Source organism: Epinephelus moara, chromosome 12 (genome assembly GCF_006386435.1).
Source record: "Epinephelus moara isolate mb chromosome 12, YSFRI_EMoa_1.0, whole genome shotgun sequence".
Classification (NCBI taxonomy): domain Eukaryota; kingdom Metazoa; phylum Chordata; class Actinopteri; order Perciformes; family Serranidae; genus Epinephelus; species Epinephelus moara.
Genome location: NC_065517.1, coordinates 15,659,397 through 15,681,519, shown reverse-complemented (window position 1 = coordinate 15,681,519; position 22,123 = coordinate 15,659,397). Strand labels below are relative to the sequence as shown.

The 22,123-nt window shown below is 38.9% G+C and overlaps 1 protein-coding gene across 1 annotated transcript in view; it reads left to right on the top strand.

Moving 5' to 3' along the window:
• Positions 1–21,741, top strand: part of man1a1 (mannosidase, alpha, class 1A, member 1) — a 201,485-nt gene extending 179,744 nt beyond the window's left edge. The window contains exons 9-12 of the mRNA XM_050057907.1: positions 3,718–3,937; positions 4,643–4,815; positions 5,180–5,295; positions 13,860–21,741. Coding sequence (XP_049913864.1) covers positions 3,718–3,937; positions 4,643–4,815; positions 5,180–5,295; positions 13,860–13,986 — 636 coding nt within the window. The 3' untranslated portion in view covers positions 13,987–21,741. The remainder of the gene's footprint in view (positions 1–3,717; positions 3,938–4,642; positions 4,816–5,179; positions 5,296–13,859) is intronic.
• Positions 21,742–22,123: the final 382 nt, after the last annotated feature.

The window sequence follows — 22,123 nt, the reverse complement described above, 5'->3', positions numbered from 1 at the left end:
GTCAAACTTCACATTTTACCACCACCACCACCACCACTACTACTACTACCACCACCACTTCCTTTTCAGCTTCTTCTACTTCAGCTTTTTGTTCTTCTTCAGCTTAGTTTATTTTGCTTTTTAATTTTCTTCTTCAGCTACTTCTTCAGCTTCTTGTACTTCAGCTTTTTCTTCTTCTTCAGCTTCTTCTACTTCAGCTTTTTCTTCCTCTTCAGCTTTTTCTTTTTCTTCTTCAGCTTCTTGTACTTCAGCTTTTTCTTCTTCTTCAGCTTCTTGTACTTCAGCTTTTTCCTCAGCTTCTTTAGCTTCTTCTACTATAGCTATTTACTCTTCTCCTTAAGCTTCTTCTACTTAAGTTTTTTCTTCTTTAGTTTCCACAGCTTCTTTTACTGTAGCTTCTTCCTCTTCTCCTTCAGCTTTTTCTTCTCTAGCTTCCTCTCTTTGTTCTTCTACAGCTTCCACTCTCTCAGCTTTTTCTTCAGCTACATCTTCTCCTTTCTTACATTTCTTTATCATCTTCTTCTTCAGCCTCTTCAGCCTAATCCTCAGTCTACAGAAAGTCAGCTGTACCATATTAACAGTTATCCTAAAGAGGATGAGCTTCCTAACTGTGCGTCTGACTTACAGTATTGTGCACAAAACAAATAAACCAATTCGAATACTAACTTTTGATAGAGAGTACATAAAGGTTTAAAAACTTCTAGTGTCAGTTGAACATGAATTTTAAAAAAAAATCAGTTTGTGGGTTTATTTTCTAGCAGCTGTAATTGTACCACTGAAACAGAAACCATCACGTCACCTGTCTGCAGGTCCCTAAACGCACCATCTGTGAATGGGGTTGAAGCACCTTATCTGTCCCAACCATCACACCATGTTACAGCACTGATCTCTATGGGCTGTAATTTCCAATCTGTTGCACTTCTTCTCCCACTGAGAACTGGTCTGTTGACTCAATTTCAGCTTCAGCGTATCAATATGTGAAAACCTAAACTCTACATGGGCAGCCTCTAGAAACTATGAATGTATAATACATAGCCAGTGACCTCTAACTGGAAGTTGTTGTCATTGAGTGGCCAAAATCAGGCTCTGAACATGCTGTTTACAGATGGGAAGCTGCATGGATTTTCTCCACAGGATTTTGCATCCCTCATGCACCCTCGGAGTCATAATAAATGGCTGTGTGATAATAGTGGACAACAAACACGAGGTCAGCTTTAAAGCCTGAAAAGTGGTCTTGCTGTTGTATTTATTTCTCCCTGCAGGGGAGATATTACCGGAATCTAGTTGGCAAAATAACCTTGAAGCTCTTGCACATGAGATAATAAAAGGAATAATTTAAGTGATGAGCGTTTTAATGCCATAAATTCTTTCTGGGGCGACTACGATTGTAACTGGTGTTAGACTAAATTAGGTTTGTTTGACTTATGGAGATTTTTATTTTGCTTTAAGTGGTAATTTTGTGATCAAGTGTTCACTATCTTTCACTTGGACCACTGCCGTGCCAAAATGTTCAAATATTCAGTGTTTCCTCTTTAATCTTTTGGAGCCAGATAGTAAGTTTGAGCAGACGGAGAGATGGTGGCACAGACAGAGATAAACACACTTTCATATAAGAAGACAAAGACAGGGAGCAGATGAATCTACAGCCTCCTAAAGTGAATAGATAGACAACACACACATGCAGAATGCTTTTCTCTGTTTAAATAAATTGTCAACTTAAGTCGTGGTGACAAGCGACGGGTCTCAGCTGGAGAGGGCTGACTCTCCAATTGTTTTTCTGTAACACACTGGGGAGCAAATATATTATGTGGCGACTAAAATAAGAAGAGAATTAACCATGCAGGGATACTTTACCCATAATCCCTCCAGATCTCCAAGGATTATAGGCGCTCTTGATTTATTTGCCAAGAAGAATCCTAGGAAGAGAGAGAGCAGCAACAGGGTGAATATCTGAGTCACAGCACTACACTGATACGATAACCTGTGGCGGTTCTATACTGTCTGAGCCACCCAAAATATATCCAGAGTCATCATGTCTTTGCAGCAATGGTTACCTGTAATAATACACAGACCTTATGGTGAGCAGTGTCATCCAGATCTGTGTTTTCTTCTGAAGCTTGTGCTCCAATCCAAACATGTGTAGAAGGAAGCCATCTTGTCTTTATGAATGAAACGATTCACGTCACAAGCACACATATATACATTTTAATTGTTTGTATATATAAATAGAAGTTAGGTAGACAGCTGAAATTATGATTGTCAAACCGGTAGCAACAAGAAATGTGTAACTTAACATTATATTTGGAAACAACTGTTGCTGTTCAGCTTTAAAAGATTGTTGCTTTGAGCCCCAAAAACCAAGCACCATTAAGCTTTGTTGTATCAAGGTCGTGGCAGATATCTTAAATGTAAAAGAAGTAAATGGTATAAATCGTAGGCTGGTTTAAAGGTGAAATAAGTTTAATTCTATTAAAGTAAAAAGGGACATATTATGCTAATTTTCAGGTTCATACTTGTATTTTGAGTTTCTACTAGAAGATGTTCACATGATTTAATGTTCAAAGAACACTGCATTTCCTTCATATTGTCTGTGCTGAAACATTTGTATTGACCCTCTGTCTGAAACATTTTACAACCCGTCTCTTTAAGCCTCCCTCTGGAAAAAGCCCAGTCTGCTCTGATTGGTCAGTGTATCCACGTCTTCCGCATCTTGACCGTCATTGCAGGTGCACAATGACTGTAGCAGTGAATAGCAGCACTTCCTGCTGTGAAGAATCACCAATAAAAGCTTCTTAACCCAAATCTTTACAACTAAACATGTTCCAGTGGGAATGAGATCCAAAATCAGGGGGAAACTAACAACGTCAGCAACCAAGATTGTGTTTCTTGACGTCAGCATGTAGCAGTGTACTTACAGCTGGGAAATGATTGTGTGTAGCAACACTCTTTCCGATTAAAAATCAATCAGTCAATCAATAAAAGTTTTTAAAGACAACTGGACGTTTTCTGGCAGGTATATATTCCAAAATCAGGGGAAAATTAACAACATCGACAGCCAAGAGTACACGTTTCCCTGACGTTAGCATGTAGCTACATGTAGCAGCGCACTTTCAGCCGAGGAATAACTGTGTGTAGCAGCACTCGCTCCCATTAAAAATCAATCAATAAATAAAAGTATTTAAATAAAACTGGACATGTTCTAGCAGGTCCAAAATCAGGGGGAAATTAATAACAATGGCAGCCAAGATTACATGTTTCCTTGATGTTAGCATGTAGCTACATGTAGCAGCGTAGGCTACATAATGCAAACACTTGCAGTAGTGTGCCTAGAGCAGGTGTGGACATAAGTGTTCAGGAGGGTCTGAAGTGTGAGGGTTCTGCTCCTCATTTTTTGAAACTTTGGCCTTGTTTCATATGAATATCTCACACTGTCACATTACATATGACAGAAAAAAAAGGAAAGCCATAATAGGTCCCCTTTAAAGCAGCTATAATAACCAGCTGTCTTTGAAATGGAGAAACAGGTGCAGCTGCAATACAAAGAATTTTACAATAGTTATCTCTAAAGCTACTCTCAGATTTTCCTGGTAATGAAAGGAGGATGATCACAGGTTGTGGGATAAATGTTTAACTCATGTCTGTATCATCACATGTATGATTCAGACGTAAGGATCAAACCTAATTCAGCCAATAAAACCTTTCACCACTGTCTTTCAGGCAATAGAAACCAACCTGATGAGGAAGTCGAGCGGCGGGCTGACCTACATAGCGGAGTGGAAGGGAGGGCTGCTGGAGCATAAGATGGGTCACCTGACCTGTTTCGCAGGCGGCATGATCGCTCTGGGTGCTGATGGGGCGCCCAGCGACAAGACGGGCCACCAGATGGAGCAGGCTGCTGAGATCGCCCGGACCTGTCATGAGTCTTACGCCAGAACAGGTAAAAATGTACACACGGAAGATGATGAAATGATTCCTGTTTTCCCATTTAATTGATCACTTTGGTTTTAAATTTGACAGCCAGTTTTGATTAAGAGTTCGGTCACATTTTCTTTAGTTTATTGCTGTCATTTTTTATAGTCCCAAAAAAAAAAAAATTCTATCAAAATGTATTAGAAATGATCGTTTAAGTCTTATTTAAAGAGTCATATTAATATCCAGATCGACAGCTGCTGGATGGAATAATTACTGGGAACCGAATTTTTCTAAATATTGAACTATGCCATATTGCTCATTTCAGAAAGTTATTTCTCATTGTATTTTCAAGTTACATTTCTTACAGTGACAGCATCTGCTCTTAAGTAGGGATGTCAGATTTTTGAATGCTGCACTTGTCATCAGATTAGCGTAAATTCACAGACAAGTGCTCTTATTGAAAAGAGTCTTTTATTTTAATCACAGCCATATGCCATTTTTCATCTTCAATCTAATTATCCTTTTTTTCTCACATCAGTCACCATGTTTTAAAGGCAACATCACCACTTCAACATTGTTTATCAAGTGAAATTGTAAAACAAGTAAAATAGGGAAACATTATGGATGAATATTAATAACATAAACTATAAAGTCAAAGGAAGAAAATCAGTCACAATTCAAAATCCTTACACCTGCACACTTTACATTTACAATATTTTCTCCTCTCTAGCTTTGAAGCTGGGCCCAGAAGCGTTCCGTTTCGATGGAGGAGTCGAGGCCATCGCCACCCGCCAGAATGAGAAATACTTCATCCTCCGTCCGGAGGTCATAGAGACCTACATGTACATGTGGAGGTTCACCCACGACCCCAAATACAGGGAGTGGGGCTGGGAGGCTGTTCAGGTACATCTGTTAATTGAATTGAAAAATTGCTTCTTGTCATAGCGTGTTTAGCAAGAGCCTGGCAGTTTGGACCAAAATGTTCTTGTACTGCAAGTGGAATTCAATTAGATTTTCTGTCAATAATGTAAGGCACATAAGCTATCACTGAATTATTTGGCAGTTTTTCAAATGTTCTTAAAAAACAACACAAATCAGGAAGGAAGCTCACAAGAGGTCAGTTTATTTAACATGTTTTTATATTTAGCAAATATCCACCCTGAGGTTTAGTGATATTTTAAGTACATAAAGAGCTTGATTGATGTTGCAAGTCACTGATGTCTCTCTCTCTTCCTGTCCTGCATCTCTATCACCATCCCTCATTTAGGCCTTGGAGCAGCACTGTAAAGTAGAAGGAGGCTACAGCGGCGTCAGAGACGTCTACTCTTCATCTCCCAACCACGACGACGTGCAGCAGAGCTTTTACTTGGCCGAGACACTCAAGTAAGACACACAAACTGAGCATCTTTATACGCACAGCCTCCGCTTCTGTCCTCTTATGATTGTGCTGTCAGCGCACTTTATGGAGGGACAAGGCCCCTGCATCCCCAGTCATACACACAAACACAAACACATACACTCACAAACATAAAGTATGATGTTGTCATTCATTCAGACAAAGCTCCAGAGAGTTGCTGGGGTCACTGGCAAGGTTACTGTAAAACACACTCACACATTGAGTGAATCTAAAAGAGACTTTTACAGCTGTCTGTCATCTGTGGATTGAAGCTGTTTAATATATCTGGTGAAAATCTGTATGTTTGAAGATCAATTTGTCATCATATCACATTATTAGCCTAGGTTACCTTAGCTAGTTAGCTGCCCCTGCCTTGCATTACTCTTGGCTAGTAGAACACTGTTATTAGTAATACACCTTTGCTTGGTATTACATCTTTTATCATCTTAGTTAGTATCCTGGATCACGTTAGCTGGTGTGGTAAATTGGTAATTAATTAGCCAACAGATTACATTAGCGAGCAAGCAAGCTAAGGTTAGCCAGCTAGCTATGATGTAGCTACACTGCATGGATCTGGTGTTGGTTGCTTCCCTAATGTTAGTTGATGAAATAATTTGTAAACCAGCCCCAGGAGTCTGGATGAATTAGCTAACATTATCCACTCAATGCAGTATTTAGCTATGTTAGCTAGCTAGCAATTTGTCCGTGTTAACAAGCAAACAACAGCCAGCTAGAGCTACAATATCACGATATATTTGACGTCAGTGTTTCATCTGATGTTATGATTGTTTTTTTTCAGTACCGATAAGGGCTGGAATTATGATATGGGGCGCTGAATTTGACGGGTTTACTGTTTATCAGACCACAAATGAAGCAAAAATCAGCTGCTCCGTGCACCTCACAGTGGGTCTACCTTTCTCCTCACCACTAAGACACCAATTAGACAGTGGGAGAGTGGACGGCAGCTCCTAAGATAAACCAGACAGACTGGCTGAATTCATGTTGCTACAGCCCGAACTGAAGGTCCGTCTCTGCCCAGGCACAGCAGCGTATGTGAACTCTGCTGTGCTTGTCTTTTGTTGATGTTAGCATCGTTAGCTAGTGTTGGACACTGTTGGTGCTGTGACTGCGCTGAAGAAAGGCGAGACCCTTGAGAACGCACATAACTTGAGATCCTTTGAATTTTCCTGGAAGATACGGCCCGAGTCCTTCACACAGAAGTCCATCCGCAGGCTGCTAGAGGCAACTGAGGAAGTCGGTGAAGGTCTCAGTTATGTTACAGTCCGTTCCCATTGGCTATAAAAACAATTAACACATGTAAAATGTTACATTCAGAAAAACAGATGGTTAACAGGAAAGCAAAAAGATAACAACTGCTCTGCTACACATTATTATGCTAAAACGTGTTCTGCCTTTTCTCTGAACTTGGCTTTTTTTGAAGAATCAAAGATATTTTTACTTCTACAGGCCTCTAAAATATATTCAAACAATCTGAGAACGTTATAAGAGAAAAGTGGCCACAACTATCAATCACATCCAACTTAAAACAAGGAGTTACAAATAAACGTTGTTTTAATTTTTTTTCTTTTCAAGTATTATAGGGACATTTGCATGTCTTTGTCAGACAGTAGATAGTAGAGATGTGAGAGGAAATGAGAGAGTAATGGGGAATGATAAATAACTGGTGACGAATCTATAACATGGTGCTTAAACCCTCAAACCAACATGACGCCACAACATTGCTTGACCTTAAGGGGTTGTAAACCAAAATCCCTGGGGTAACATATTTATATCTCAGTCTATTAAAGGTGACCTGTGGAGTTTTTCACCACTGGTAGCATTGTAGAGCAATAGGTCACATGTTCTATCACAACATGCATGAAGGTTGCACACCAGGAGCACACATTGACAAGGTATACCTTAATGTTAGCTGTAGAGGACAGTGCTTTGTAACTCTGTGACATAAAAACCTGTCAATAAAAGAGTAGGTGGAGGGTGTAGACGGATGTTAACAACATATTTCAAAACACTCTTCTAGTCCTTGAGGACATACAGCGTATTTCGGCAATGAACATGTAATGGTAAGAAAACCATGAATGTTTGCAGTGAAAACACCACCTCAATGTCATCCTTGTTATTGCACCAATGTTACATGCCTCAAAAACAGGCAGAGACGTCGCTGTCAGGCTCTGACCTCTGACCGCTCCCTCTGAGTATATCTATGGAGGTGCTGTTGTTAAAATGCTTTTTGGACTAATCAAATATTGTATTGACTCATCACATATTGTACTGTTAAATCAGCTTGAACCGATTTAATTTCAGTTGGTGGGTGAAATCCACCCACGCTAAACTGGAATGAGTTTTGATTGATGATTGAGACATGTAATAAATAATGTAAAAATAATTAGACACAAATGTTTTCGAAATAAACCAGTCTGACTCCAGAACATATTTCAACAACCGACCACTATCTACAGTATATACTGTACTCAGGAATCATGCCTGGATGGATCTTAAATAGTAGAAAAAGTAGAGAAGGACAGAAACTGTGAGAAACGCCACATGTCCCAGAGCACCACAGACAGCTACCACTTCTCACTTCCTCTTAATAGGCGCCTGATATTCCCACTTAACTGCCATCTTGTGCATGTCTGAGTTTATACGTGTTAATGTGTGTGAGAGTGTAAGTGTGTGTGTGTGGCTACAAATGGCTCTTTAAATGTGTTGTCAGCCACACAGTGTGATGTCTGGTGGCTAATAGGGCTTTCCCTCTCAGATGGCTCTCCAACTGTGTTCAGGAAGACAGTCTGTTTTAAACCACGAAGAGAAATCACAACTACAGCTTAACAAGTGTGAATGTGTGTGTGTGCATGCTCTATATGTGTGTTTATTTATTTATTCAGCTACACTAAAATAACAGGCACACATTTGCAGTATTTGTTTTTATTCATTCATTTTAAATGAACCAGAGTACAAGTTGATGTCTTCAACATCTTGTTCTGTCCAATCAGAAGTCCAAAAATATTCTTTTTTTTTTTATACTCAATTTTTTATTAATTTTGAACATAAAACAACAAAAGTCATAGACAGTGTCAGTAGAAAACACAGCTTCTTGATGCAATATCTATGCTTCTCAGGTTTCAATCAGGGTCTCCAGTGGTGCCTCTGTTGTGAGACTTATATGTCGTCCATTTGTCCCATTTCGTGTTGAATTCAACTTGTTGGAGTCTCAGTATATGTGTGAGTCTTTCCATATCAAATATCTCCTCCATTATGTCCAACCAGTTCCTCAAAGTGGGAGGGTCCTCTCTGCACCACTTCCTAGTAACTGCCTTTTTGGTCGCAGCTAACAGAATTTTCCAAAAATATTCTATTTTATTTTTATGTAGACTGAGAAACCAGCAAGTATTAAAGAGACTGCACTCTAAAATCAAAAATATATATTTTTCTTTCTATCTGTAGTGCTATTTATCAATCTAGATTGTTTTGCTGTTAGTTTCTAAAGGTGTTGGAGATATCGGCCGTAGAGATGTCTGCCATCTCTCAAATATATTGGAACTAGATGGCACTCAGCTTGTGGTGCTCAAAGCGCCAAAAAATACACTTTGTTGTGAGTGGTTTCATGTAGGAACTATTTTCTTTTTACTGAACTGCACCCGCCAACCATATCACTGTGAAGGAGGAAGTGTGCACCCGCCAACCATATCACTGTGAAGGAGGAAGTGTGCATCTACTCATGGACGAGAGCCTCATGTAACATTAGCTAGCTCAGTGGTGCTAGGTGAGCTAGCAGTAGATGCACACTTCCTTCTGCGCAGTGACACAGTTGATGGGTGTAGTTTGGTAGAAAGAGAATAGTTCCTACATGAAACTGCTCACAACAAGGTCTGTGGATTATCTTGGAGTCGTGATATCTGGAACGACTGCTTTGAGCACCACAAGCAGAGTGCCATCTAGTTCTATTATATCAAAGAGAGGGCAGACATCTCTACGGCCACTATCTCCAACACTCTGCAACTCAGACCAAAACAATCTAGACTGATAAATAGCACTACAGGTAAGAGGAAGAATATGTATTTTTTTATGATTTAACTGTACAAACAACATTCAAAATTAAAAGAAAAATGATAAGGAAAAAAGAAAAGGACACGCACATTCTTCTAGGTTGTAATGTCTAGTCATGCAACATTTATACCACGTCATATTGTATGTTGTGTTCATCCACCTAGCATAAACACATTAATGCACACAGAGCAAGGACAGGACCCAGAGATATTAATTGATTAATCATCTTTACCGATCATCTCCAGATAGGGACCCCAAATATTTCTGAAAACCTTTACGCTATTATTAACTTTGTGAATAAGCTGCTCAAAAGAAGCTCTCCTCGCCAGCTCATCACTCCATTCTTTGAGGCTGATTCTCTCTTTTGACTTTGAATGTCTCAGCACTATGCTGTTCCCCTGTGATGAGGGATAGCTTCACCAAAGAAGAATGTGTCCTTAACGATTGGTACCAGAAGAGAATCTGTAATCAGTCAATTTTGGCCATTCTTGCTTAAAAATCACCAACAATTATCAAAGTAAATGCAGATTAATTGTGCTGTTGACTAAATCAAACACAACTGTTCTGTGTGTCACAGTATGCCTTCCTCAGAGCTTGACTTTTTTGTTTATTGATTTATTCGATGCCTCTAATTGATTTTTAATTCGTCATAATCGTTCAGCTAACCCAGGGTTCAACATTAATGTGTTTTTTCACTTGCCTGGTCGGAAAAGTGGGTCAGAAATCTACTTATCTGAAGTCAATTTTCACCTGCCCTTACAAGAAGTGTTTTATTTGTTAGCGGATGTCAAACAACAAAGACTTAAGTTCACTGTTCACTGTTTTATCGCCTTGCTCTCAAACTTTAGGTATTTTGCACAATACAAAGTTTGAGTTTTGCCCACACCACCCAACTGAACACGGCATTTTCTTGCGAGTGCTTGATCAGTACTGAGCATGCGCAGCTGCCAACAGAGATGAGAAGGAAATGAGATGGCTCACTCCTTAGCTACTTCCATCATCTGCTTATTTTTTAACCATTTGCCTGATCGGGAACTTGAGGTGCTAGATTCACTAACCCAATGTAGCCTTTTACTTTTACACATCTGACCTTTTTTGGTGCACAAGCTGGCCTGTATGTCAGAAGTGATGTTTAATAATATGTCAAATAAATTAAGTTCTCATTTAAAATCCTTCTTTTATATTATAGATTGTATTTAATCCATTTGTGATGCAGCAGAGAAGCCTCTGAATTCTTCCTCCCACTCTTCCTTCAAATTTATGGTCCTCTGCGTTTCTTTTACTTCCATCGAAATCTTTATGGCCTCTTCCTGCATCCTCCATCTCTCCCTCCCCTCTTCACCTCCTCCTCCTCCTCCTCTCCTCCTCTTCTTCTATCATTTTTTTATCCCCCAACAGCAGACAGCTGTTGACAGGAAGTCAAGGTTAGCCTAACAGAGCCTGATGGGGGCGAGGTGCCATCCAATCCAGCTTTTTTTATAGGCAGTAAATTTTAACAAGCGTCACCTCTACTCCTGATTACACCCCCCCACACACACACACTTGAACACACTCAAAGTAAGATGTCAGGATTCCTCTCACAGGTCCACCAGGCTGTGACATGCAGATAGAAGTATTTTCTTTCTGTTGATCAGTGTCAAAAAAAAAATGCAACTGGACATGACAAAGTCAGAATGAGATATGAATATCTTTATAGGCATGAAAAAATGTTTTCCAGGGGAAGCGGAACAAAAAGAAAATGTCTCATTAGCCTCCCACAGACAACTAGAGGAAAAATATGAGTGTAATTGACCACCAGCCTGGACAGCAACACAATGATTGCCTCATCAGTCACATCACATCCGCGGTATCAGAGACGGACCTGAAAATATCAATCCCATTTAGCAGCAAGCCCATAAGTCTAATCCTCCTAATGTTACTCGGGGATCTTGGCACCGTGCAGAGCCACTTCCAGTATCCATCTTCCCGCTGCTGCCAAGGACACGGCCATACTTCACATTGCTGTCTGCCTTCAGTCACTCACTGCTTTCTTGTGGTTTGCTGGCAGGCGGAGGAGGACAGGGACTTGTTGTGGAGGTTGAGGGCTTCGTGGACGAGCAGCTCCTCTGCTGAAACATTAGTTTTTGTCGGCTGACACACAGATCTTCCCTCGTCTTCAGTTGAATTTTCTCAACAAAAACTCATTTGCTTTCTTCGTATATTGATCTTTTCTCTCACTCTTCATGATGAAATTCGAGGTGATCACAGTGGAACAGCAACCATCCAAAAACTCACTTTATTTACTCACTTTCCTACCCCTCCTCTTTCTATGGATAATGTTATTTTAGGGTTGTTTCATAAGATCTGATGACATTGGGCTGCAGAATTTCATCACTCCAAGTTTCATAAACTAGTCTGAGCCCGAGCCGCACCCGTCCCTCCCTCTCAGTTCCACATCTGTTTCATAATTTTTATTTATGTTTTTTTTTTTTTTGGCTGGATAAATATTGCAACAGCTGAACACAACGTAATATCGGGAAATATCTAAAACACTGAACAAGTAAACAGTTTAGATCCCAAAACGAGTCATCTTCGGCTTGTTTATATAATCAAAACATTATTTTCCCTCAAGAGTTTGTTGAAAGAGTTTTTATCTCCGTGCTGATAAATTGTCTGTGCTGCAGGAGAACAGATGATCAGGCGGAATCTGCAGCAGGTTTACTTTTCTGACTTTGATAGAGCAAATTCAGCTTTAGTTTCACAAAACATCTCAAAGTCTACTCACAAGCTTTCTCTTTAGCTCACAACAACATCGCATGTTTCATCAGTGGATGTAGGTCTTTCACTCGTCTACTATAGTATGTATATTCAGCTATTAGGTAGTTAGTTCGGGAGTAGCAGTTTGTTTCGAACATCTAGGCAGCAAATAAACAAAATAATCATCCAGTAGTAGACAGACATAAAAACACGTTACTAACATCATATAATGACATGTCCAAAAAGAATTAGGAGGAAGTACAAACTTATTATTCCCACCCCTTCTTCATAAATTAATAACAGTCAATGATGTAGCGCCCCATCAGTATAAAGCTGTACAATGAATAATTCTCCTAGACCTATTCTAATATATTAAATTAATTACCAGTAATATTTGTCTTACAGATATAAATTCATTCAAAAAACTAATCTCATCTTTATATCCTTATCAAATCATGACAGATGTGTTTTGCTTTGTCAAACTATGCACAGGCGGTACACAGGCTATGTATATACACAACCGGAAAAAAAATCTTGATGAATTAAAGTCATAGGCAATCGTGCTTTACATCAGTAAAACTATATCAAAACATCCTTTAAAAAACTCTCACACAACTTGTGCAGTATAACCCAAGTCTTAATTATCCAGTGGGATGCTCAGTACTTCCCACACAAATAGATTTTTGCTAAAATCCTATTGACAAAGCAGTAATTTTACCTTGCTAAACTCGGGAGCTATTGGTCTACCACTGTCTGTTTGGTTGTTTGTGTTATTGTGTGACTTTGGTGAATCTAAACTAACTCTTGCACAATAACACAAACAAATTACTGACCGAGGCAGCGGTAGACCAACAGCTCCCATGTTCAGCAAGGTAAAATTACTGTTTTTGTCAGTGGAGTCTGGCTTTGAAGAGCATAGATAAGTTTCACCTTCCGTTCAGTTGTCTGTCAGAAAGGGCTGTCTGAGTACTGAGTATACAACTGGATAAAAGAGACTTGAGTGTTTGTGAACAGATACTTTGACATAGTTTTGCTGTTGTAAAAGGTTGACCCCTATGACCGTAATTCATGAAGAATTTTCGTCATTTTTGGATTCTTCGCTCACCGGAGGCATGTGAGAAAAACGAGGATTACTTCACAAATATAACCTAACACGGGGCAACTGATTTACAAATGGTCACTTGGGTGGTGAAGTATTCCTTTAAAACCTTATTTGGAGTGAACCCCTAGTTAAATCATATTTTGTAAAACTGTTACTGCTATCTTCCAGTTGTTGCGAGTAAGAATTCTGCAACATGTTTGCTATTTTTCTTTTCTTACAACAGTATTTTTTTATTCTCTTTCCCAAAATGTCAGTCCTTTTTCCCTTATTTTTAACTTTCCAAAAGGTTTTTGTGCAGATCAGTCAGACCTGGGCGTCTCCAACTGCACCTGCTATTTTGGTTCTTACAGGTGTCACAGCACTATATGCCAAAGGGCTTTGTGTGATGGAAAGATGCATGCAGAGGTTGTTGTGATAAATAAACACACTCCTGAGCCAGACACACTAAAGGTCTCACAGCTGTGAAACAGTGGAGCACGAAAACAATAACTCAACAAATGGAGAGTACTCCAGGAAATGATCACAATCTCAATATCTGGGTTTCTATTTCTATCTCTAAGAGTTTATTTTAACGTAGGTGTGATGGTGCTGATGCACAGCCACTGTTAGGTGTGTTAAATAAAGCCTGTTCTTCTGTGTCTCCCTCAGGTATCTCTACCTGCTCTTCTCTGACGATGACCACCTACCGTTCGACCACTGGGTGTTTAACACCGAGGCTCACCCTCTGCCCGTCATCAAGAAGGACAAAACAGACATACCCAACGAAGTGGAGTAGTGGACCCTTCCGAAGTGCGAGAACCTCTGATCCTGTATACCTGAGCCTCCAGCTGTCTGTCTGAAAACAGTTTAGCCATTTGGAGTCCCCAGTGGTTACAGATGCCTCTTGATTGGGATTTTTTTTTTTTTTTTTAATTTCAATGGGATCAAAACAGAATTCAAGTCTGCTGGCGATGAATTCTTGCTGTAGAATCCAGTTTTTGTTTTTTGTTTTTTATGGTCAGCTCTGGTTGAGTCCAGACGCCGACCTGAACCAACACATTTACTGCCGGATAATAACTCATCATAAGAATGGAAGTATGATATCATCAGACAGGTATTGTGAGTTTTTGAGTATTCTTGCATTATCAAAGTGGTACTCTGAAGATGTCATTGCATCAAGTGGCAGTTTATCTCACTACCGATTATTTTGACTCATTCAGAGGGACGGTCTGACCAGTTGTCACATTATTCGTCAGTGATTTTTGTTGTTAGCAGCTGCAGCTGTTGTTTTCGTTGTGAAGGAGAACACTGACAGACTTGAAGCAGTCGTCTCCCTGATGTGGATATTTTTTGACCTGAGCTTTGGGAGAAAAACTGCAGCTCCCGTCTGAGGAATTACAAGGCTGACTTAGCGAGCTAAAGGATGCTCCGTTCACTTCACGCGCGTCCTCTTTTTCCTTCTGCTGTACCGCTTCAATATCCAAATAGGAACCGGTTTTGCTGCGCCAACGCTGGCGCCACCATTTCCCCCACCTCCACCACCACCTTACTTCTACATCGTCTTGAGAGGAATATTTGCTTTTATAAAAACACGCGGTTGTCTCTGTGGGAGTAAAGGAAAGACGCAGCACAACCCGAGCCTCTTTTTATAGTCCCGCAGGACTTGAGGACCTCTGCTTCCTCCCTATTACCTGAACACCTGACTGCTTCTTCCTTCCTCTGAGTGTTGGGTGTGACACAGGACGACCAGCCACACCAGCTCTCTACCTGCCAGTAAATTCACTTTCTCCCCATGACGTTTACACAAAGCTGACCCTCTTCTTCTGCGCATCTCATCTACAGTTCAGTTTCTGGCTTCGGATCCTGGATTTATTTCTTTTTTTTATTTCTGGGGTTTGAGCGATACAGGTTTGTCCAAGCTGATGACTGTTTTTCCCTTCAAATATGAAACTATTTTTTCCAATTTGACCACAATAATTACACGTTTGCAGTTTTCCCCTCAGGATTTTATTTGTTGCTCACCACAAAAAAGTAATTATCAGCGATTATAAGGGTTTGCAAGTAGCTGTGCCATTGTCTGACCAAAAAATCTTACCTCAAGGTTCAGTTTTGTGGAGCTGAAAACATTTCATTCATTCGGCTTTCTCAGCTGTAATGGAGCACGGAGATGAGCTCAGCCGTTAGCTGCAGCTGAATGCTCTGGGGAAAAAGCTCGTAAGTGGACCTTGAGTCAAATCTTTCTATTCATATACTTACTTTTGGCAAACTACTATTCCTGAAGCCAAGAATAAGTAATAATGTTGTTGGATTATGGTAATTAAAATGGAGAAACTGTTTCTTATTTCCTTTTTTCAGACCCTTGATATCCACAAACACCATCTGCAAATTTGAACATTTGATGAGTATAAACTAAATTTTTAGACCCCAGGACCCTAATGGTTCCTCTAAAGATGATACTGATCGATCATATTCATCAGCAAACCTGTGTTTCAATCAAACCCTCTTTTTCTGTTGTATCACTTCTTCTTCTTCTTCTTCTTCTTCTTCTTCTTGTCTCCGTCCTCCAGCTCCAGCGTAGGGCAGCCTGTAGGATCTTCTCTCCTCTATGAGGAGACGCAGACACTCGACTTTGCTGTAATGTTTCACCCTCACACAAACACTCACACAGAAGAAGCCATACTGATTCAAAACAGCTTTACCATTCTGTCTGTGAGATTTTTCTTTTCTTCCCTTCATCCTCCACACACACATTGGGGGATGTGTGTGACTGTATTGATACAAACTGTTATTGTTGTTGTACATTTTCATCAGAGTACGCACTCATCAAAGTCAGTTATTTAGTTGGATTTTATGGTAAAGATTCCTCCTGATAACACACACAACTGTAGCCAGATAAAATCCAGTTTAGTCTCTCAATCTAGTGCCTTCACTGTTGAAAAAGAAAACGAGGAGTCGGAGGGAAAAGCAGCTCACACAAACACAAGAGAGGAGAGTTTTAAATAGTCACAGAGCTTTAAGTAAAGTCCCCATGCATCAGATGAGGATTATACCAAAACTACCCGCTGATTGAAGGATGATTCCTGCTCTTTAATTCGATATTTAATGTAACTTTGGATTGAAAGTAGCCCGAAATGGTGAAAAGTTTTTATGATAAGTGGGAGATTAGACTTGTATAGGTTCATCTGAGGAAATTATTTCAAAATTAAAATGATAACTTTGTCCTGAGGCCGTCACCTGTAGGGAACCATCATTAAATGGTTGGAGACCAGTGAAGGTTCCAGTCAGCAGTTATTTCCTTGGCTACACTGACATCTAGTGGTGAGACTTTGCTATTACAGCCCACCTGGGCTAGTCAAGAACATCATGTGGTCGTCACTTATAAACACGTGATTCTTACCAACAATTTCACATGCTGCCAGATGGTGTCATCCTATAAGAGAAGGTAAAATCCTTTAATTAAAGTACAAAAATTGACAAATCATCAAATCTTAAAACAGTGTATTTTACCGATGGACCTCTAATTGATAAAACTGACCTTTGCTTTGCAGCTTACTGATTAGTTTGAGCCTTTATTATGTGTATTTGACTTGAGATATGACACAAAAAGACAGTGGTTGGTAATATCAATGTCCATGTTCCGATCTCTCTCCCATGCTTCTGCTTCTGTAAATAAGTGTTAAACACACTTTAGTGTCACTGGGAGATCTGGCAGATGGTTCAATCAACAACAGCATCGCTGTCTGAAACATTTTATTAGCATAGATTCATATATTTCAGCTGTCTGACAGAAGGCATGCAGACTAAGTGACAGTTTAAACCAGAAACCGAGTTTTCTTCCTCTGCAGGTTTTAAGACATTTGGCCCAGGTATCACAGAGCAGTCTGTAAAGAAAAAGTCCACCAGTTTTTGGCAGTATGCTTGACGCTGTCGTGGCTCATAGTGTAAGATGCTGGCATTTTAATCGTCTGCAAACCATCATTTTACATTTGTATGTTTCATACATATGACTTGACACCTAGGCCAGAGCGTAATCAAGCAGTTGACCATTGTTCGAGACCAACAAACAACAAAAGTGGGTGTTTTTTGACAAGAGTTCGGGACATTTCCAGCTGTGATTGTAGCGACCAAACTGGGTATTTTAAGCCCAGACATGATTTCTTTCCTAACCAAGTTGTTTTTGTGTGGTGACACAGCATATCATAAAACTTCAATTAATAGCCTGGGCCATTATTTGCTTAAATCACTGAACGGGACTTTATTTGGGACAGGCCTTTAATTCCTTTCACACATAACTGCTGCTCAGCAAAGACAGGGAATACAATGAAAATATTTTTTTATACTGGTATGACTATTATTTGTTTAAAAAATTAGGCTTCAGATAATATTTCAATTATGAATCGTTCATTTGATCTAGCACCGACAGACAGCGCATCAGAGAGAGAGTTACGACACTTGAGGATTACGGCACCACTTTATTCTGTTAAAACAATACTCACAACTTAGATTAATTTTTATCAAAAACCTTTTTGTTTCTTTTGATCTAAGTACCCTCACGGACCAAAGGAATATGAATAACTTACAGAGTAAGTATCAAGGAATGGACACATAATTCCAGGTAGCCAACAACCCACTTATATACAGCCAAAGAACTTCTATAAAGAAATATGCTACTTTGCAAACAGGCCGGGCTTCTAATTGAGACAGGCCTTTATTTGAAGTTTTATGGTAAAACTGAAAGTTAAAATGTGAAGTTTCAGCATATCTGCTACATATGAAACATACAAATGTCACATATACATGGTTTGCAGAAATGTACAAGCTGACATTTATTCCAGTAACTTGGTTGGGTTTTCAGCAAATTTTAACCAAAAACTACCCAGATGGATCCATAAGTACATTTTTCTACATTTTATCTCCCTATACATCCAAAATTTCTTGTGTTTTCTGCGGCAAGCTAATGCAGTGAGTATTTAAACTAAATAACATCCTCTTGCAACAAGAAGAGCTCATGAATTTTTCTAATAAACAGAAACTAAAGACAAAATTCCAGAAAAGGGTTAAAGAGCTACTGATTTTGCTTCTGATTACGGTAAAAGGAACAAGAAATGGTTTAACTACAAAGTGTTTGTGCTGCAAATGATGTTTAAATCCAGTTAAATCACATATGACGTTAGTCTTTCATTAGATTTTCACCTGGTTGTAATTATTCCAAATAAACACCGCTAAATTCCAAAATTTTCCTCAGCCCCACTCATGTAGGCATATCAGTGAGTCAGTCTTCTTGCTCAAATTGAATATAATGTTGAGTTCCTGAGCTGTGATAAATCCCTCCATGATCTTCACATCACTGTACCGGCGACAGCGTTCTCATGTTTAATCTGTTTTTGTTTAGCGTTAGAGGCATTTATTGTCTGTGTGATGTTGTATTGTAGTGGTTGATTTTTGCTGATTGTGTTAATTTATTCTGTAGTCGTGAACATAGGACTTGAGGGGGTATGGGAGCTGACCCCCAGGTGGCGCTGTGGATTTAATGGTTCGTGACTGGACCACAAGTTATTGTGCAAATTTATCTACCAAAAAAAAAAAGACATCCTGAGCTGATGTCTGTAAGAATTTAAAGGTCCTGTGCTGTTCATCTTTTTGTTAACATCGATGATTGAAGCTGCCACAGTGGTCTCAGTATAAACCAATGATATCACCAGTGATTACAGGTGTTTAAAAAGGCTTGTCGTGGTAGCTTTAAAGTGATGTTAGCAGAAAGGTTTGACGCCACAAAGAGGGACCTGGGAGTCAATCAAGCAACCTTACAGGAGAATAGGAAATGTATGAATGTACCATCCAATGTGAAGTGAAGAATATTTTATATGCATTTTTTTTTTTTTTTTTTTGTCTGTGTGTGTTCACTTCTCTGTGCTTTTATATTTTCTTTTATCCTGGAAAGCACAAATGTGAGCAGAGTCTGTTTCCTGAGTAAAAAGAGGGAATGGCGGGTCCGTTGAGTGTTTCTGATGGCTGTTAAACACAGCAACGACGTGCCGTTAATGTAGGAAATGATCCAAATCTGCCACATGAGGCGTATATGATAGGTAATATTGATTTCATTTGTGACACATGGACGTACAGGAATATTCAGCATTATAACATAACCCAGATGTGTTTAAGTGTTCAGACACTGAAGCTGCTTCATATGAATACAGAGGGGAAAAGTGGTGACTCTGCTTCATCAGTGTTTTGGTTCATATATGAGTCACTAATATCAGCTTGTAGAGATGTGTGTGTTCACCGTATTGGCCCAGAGAATGGTTATAATGAAGGAAAGTCCAGATTGTGTAAAACTGTGTTATAATGTATTTTAGTGTCCATTATGGAGACACTTTATTGTTTTAATTTTTACCCAATAATTGGATTCATATCCTGCAAATTTTTAAAAAACAGCAAAGTTAGTTTGGTAAATAAGGTGTCATGTTAAGTTTTATTCAAGCAGTCAAATTGATCTTTTGGTAAAGCATCGTGAGATAATTTAATGTAGTTCATTGTGGTCTCTGTTGTCATTAGAAATTCCTATTTCAAACTTCTGTGTTGTTTTATGGTCCAGTTGGTTCAAGTTTAATAGTTAAAGGAATGTTTCACCCCCCAAATCAACATTTGCGTGTCAGTTTCTCAATCTAAGTTTTCTCACATGCCTCAACACATGCATTTTTGCTTAAACCTTACTTTATAAAACACTTGTGCATAAACAGTATGACACATGGACAGGTGGTGCACCTGGGCAACCCAGTGTAATGCATGAGCAGAGTTCAATCCCATGGCTTGCCGAGGTTTCCTGCTCGTATGCTGACATTTTTAATACAAAGTTATCAAAAATCATGTGTTTATGAAGTCCTGAGCATTGGACCAGATAAACAAGACTTGGATTATGCTGCATGAGTTTGTAAATGGATGTTTTGATTTAGTTTTCCCGTTTTTATACATGGACCCCAATGACTTTAATTCATCAAAAATGTTCGCTGTTTCAGATTCTTCGTTCACCGTGGAGGCATGCGAGAAAAACTAAGATTTTTGTCACAAATTCAAAGTAACACAGGGTGAGGAATTTATATGAAAATTATAATTTTGTGGGTGAAGTGTTCCTTTAAACTGTTGCATCAGTTAATGGTAATTAAGTGGTGACTGAGTGTATTTTAGTTGAACAACACCGAGCTGGTGGGTGGAAATAGTGGATTACTGGTGTTAGTGTTTTTTTCTTGGATACAAACAGCTTGAAAACTCCATACAGAAATTTTGAATATTTTATTTTAGGCCACACTGTGACAGTAAAGTGTTGATGCTGCCTGAATTTGATTGAAGTCAAGCTTTATTAATTCTGGTTACGGATCAAACTGGTGTTTCTACAAAGATTATTATGGTGAGGGATGTAATTGTTCTTGTTTTTCCTACAGGAAGTCTGTTAGGGTGAGCTGGTAGAACATGGTTTCCTGTTTGGGGAGGGAGACCACAGTGTCGCTCTTCCAGTCAGAAATTAGATTTTCAGGGTGTTTGGGGGTTTATAAGTGTGATAAAGTAATTGCGTGTAGACCTGCAAACCTGTATTTTGAAACCTTGAAAGCTTAGAAACATCAGTCAGGTTTTGGACTTGTGATTTAGACTTAAAGGGCTGATCCACTGTTATTCCCCCAGTAGGAAGTCAGTTTTACAACAGTCGACCCTACATGTGGTTGGCTCCTGTTGGCACCCTCCTGGAGTCACCTGAAAAAGTTTTAAACATGTTGTTTTCACTCATGTGACACTGCTGTGGTCATTTCACCATCTGAACAGGAAGTACGTGCAGAATGTATTTGGTTTTCCATGTGAGCCGTCAGTGTGAGATCTGCTTCAGCTTCACGTAGTGTGACATCAGACATCTGCTCATTTCCACATGCAGACTTTATTTTTTATTATTTTTCTGAAATAAAAAGGTTGAATTGTTTTTGGTGATTTTCTGAATATTGTGTTGATCTGTTGCGTTCCAATGCCTTTCTATTGGTGAATATTAAAGGGCAATGCCACCTTTTTTTAAGAATTCTAAATGGAGTCAGTCCTCGTGAAAATGCACCACTTTTCTCAAAATAAACTGCTAATTTATATCACACTGACGTTATTACTTTTCTTTACATGTGGTGTAAGATCACTAACTACGACTGACCTGTCCCGGGACTCAAATAATCTGAATTTTTAAAAAACAGTTGGCGTTGCCCTTTTAAAGGTTTAAGTGTGTGAAACCAACCTCAGAAATGTATCTGTACAAAATATTGCTGATAATCATTCCATTGCACATAGTTTACTTTGCGTTCAAATGCAATATCTTAATTTTGTGGGGAAATCTGTTTTATTGTGTTAATATTATTATTATTGAAAAAAAATGTAAATATTCCATTCCGGCAGACGAGCCGTTCTACATTTATATGAAAATCTTCTGAGCTTATGGATTAAAAATGATATTAATAAGCAGCAGACTTTTTAATAAACTATATTTGTTACACTTCTATTGTGAATAAAAACAATCTTTTAATAAGTGTTGTGGATTTGTCTTGTGTTTTTTTTTAAGTCTTTTGAACCAGCAGAGCCTCATCAGTTTATAATCCTACTTTAATGTTTTAGTTTATTTAAAGTGAGCACATTCAGTACAGTTTATACGGAATTAAATACTTTGACATTTCAAGGCACGCCTGTATTTATATCTATACACAACAGCTTCTATAATGTGTGTTTTCACTCTTATCACAACAAAAATGTTTGTTTTTATTTACTAATATCAAATAACAATTGACAACTAACGACTTCTCATGACATATTTATTAACAAAATGATTCAAGAATTAATTTTAAATGTAAAATTACATCAAAGCACCAATAACATACAATTAAATGGGAAATTATGTAAGATAATGTGATGTC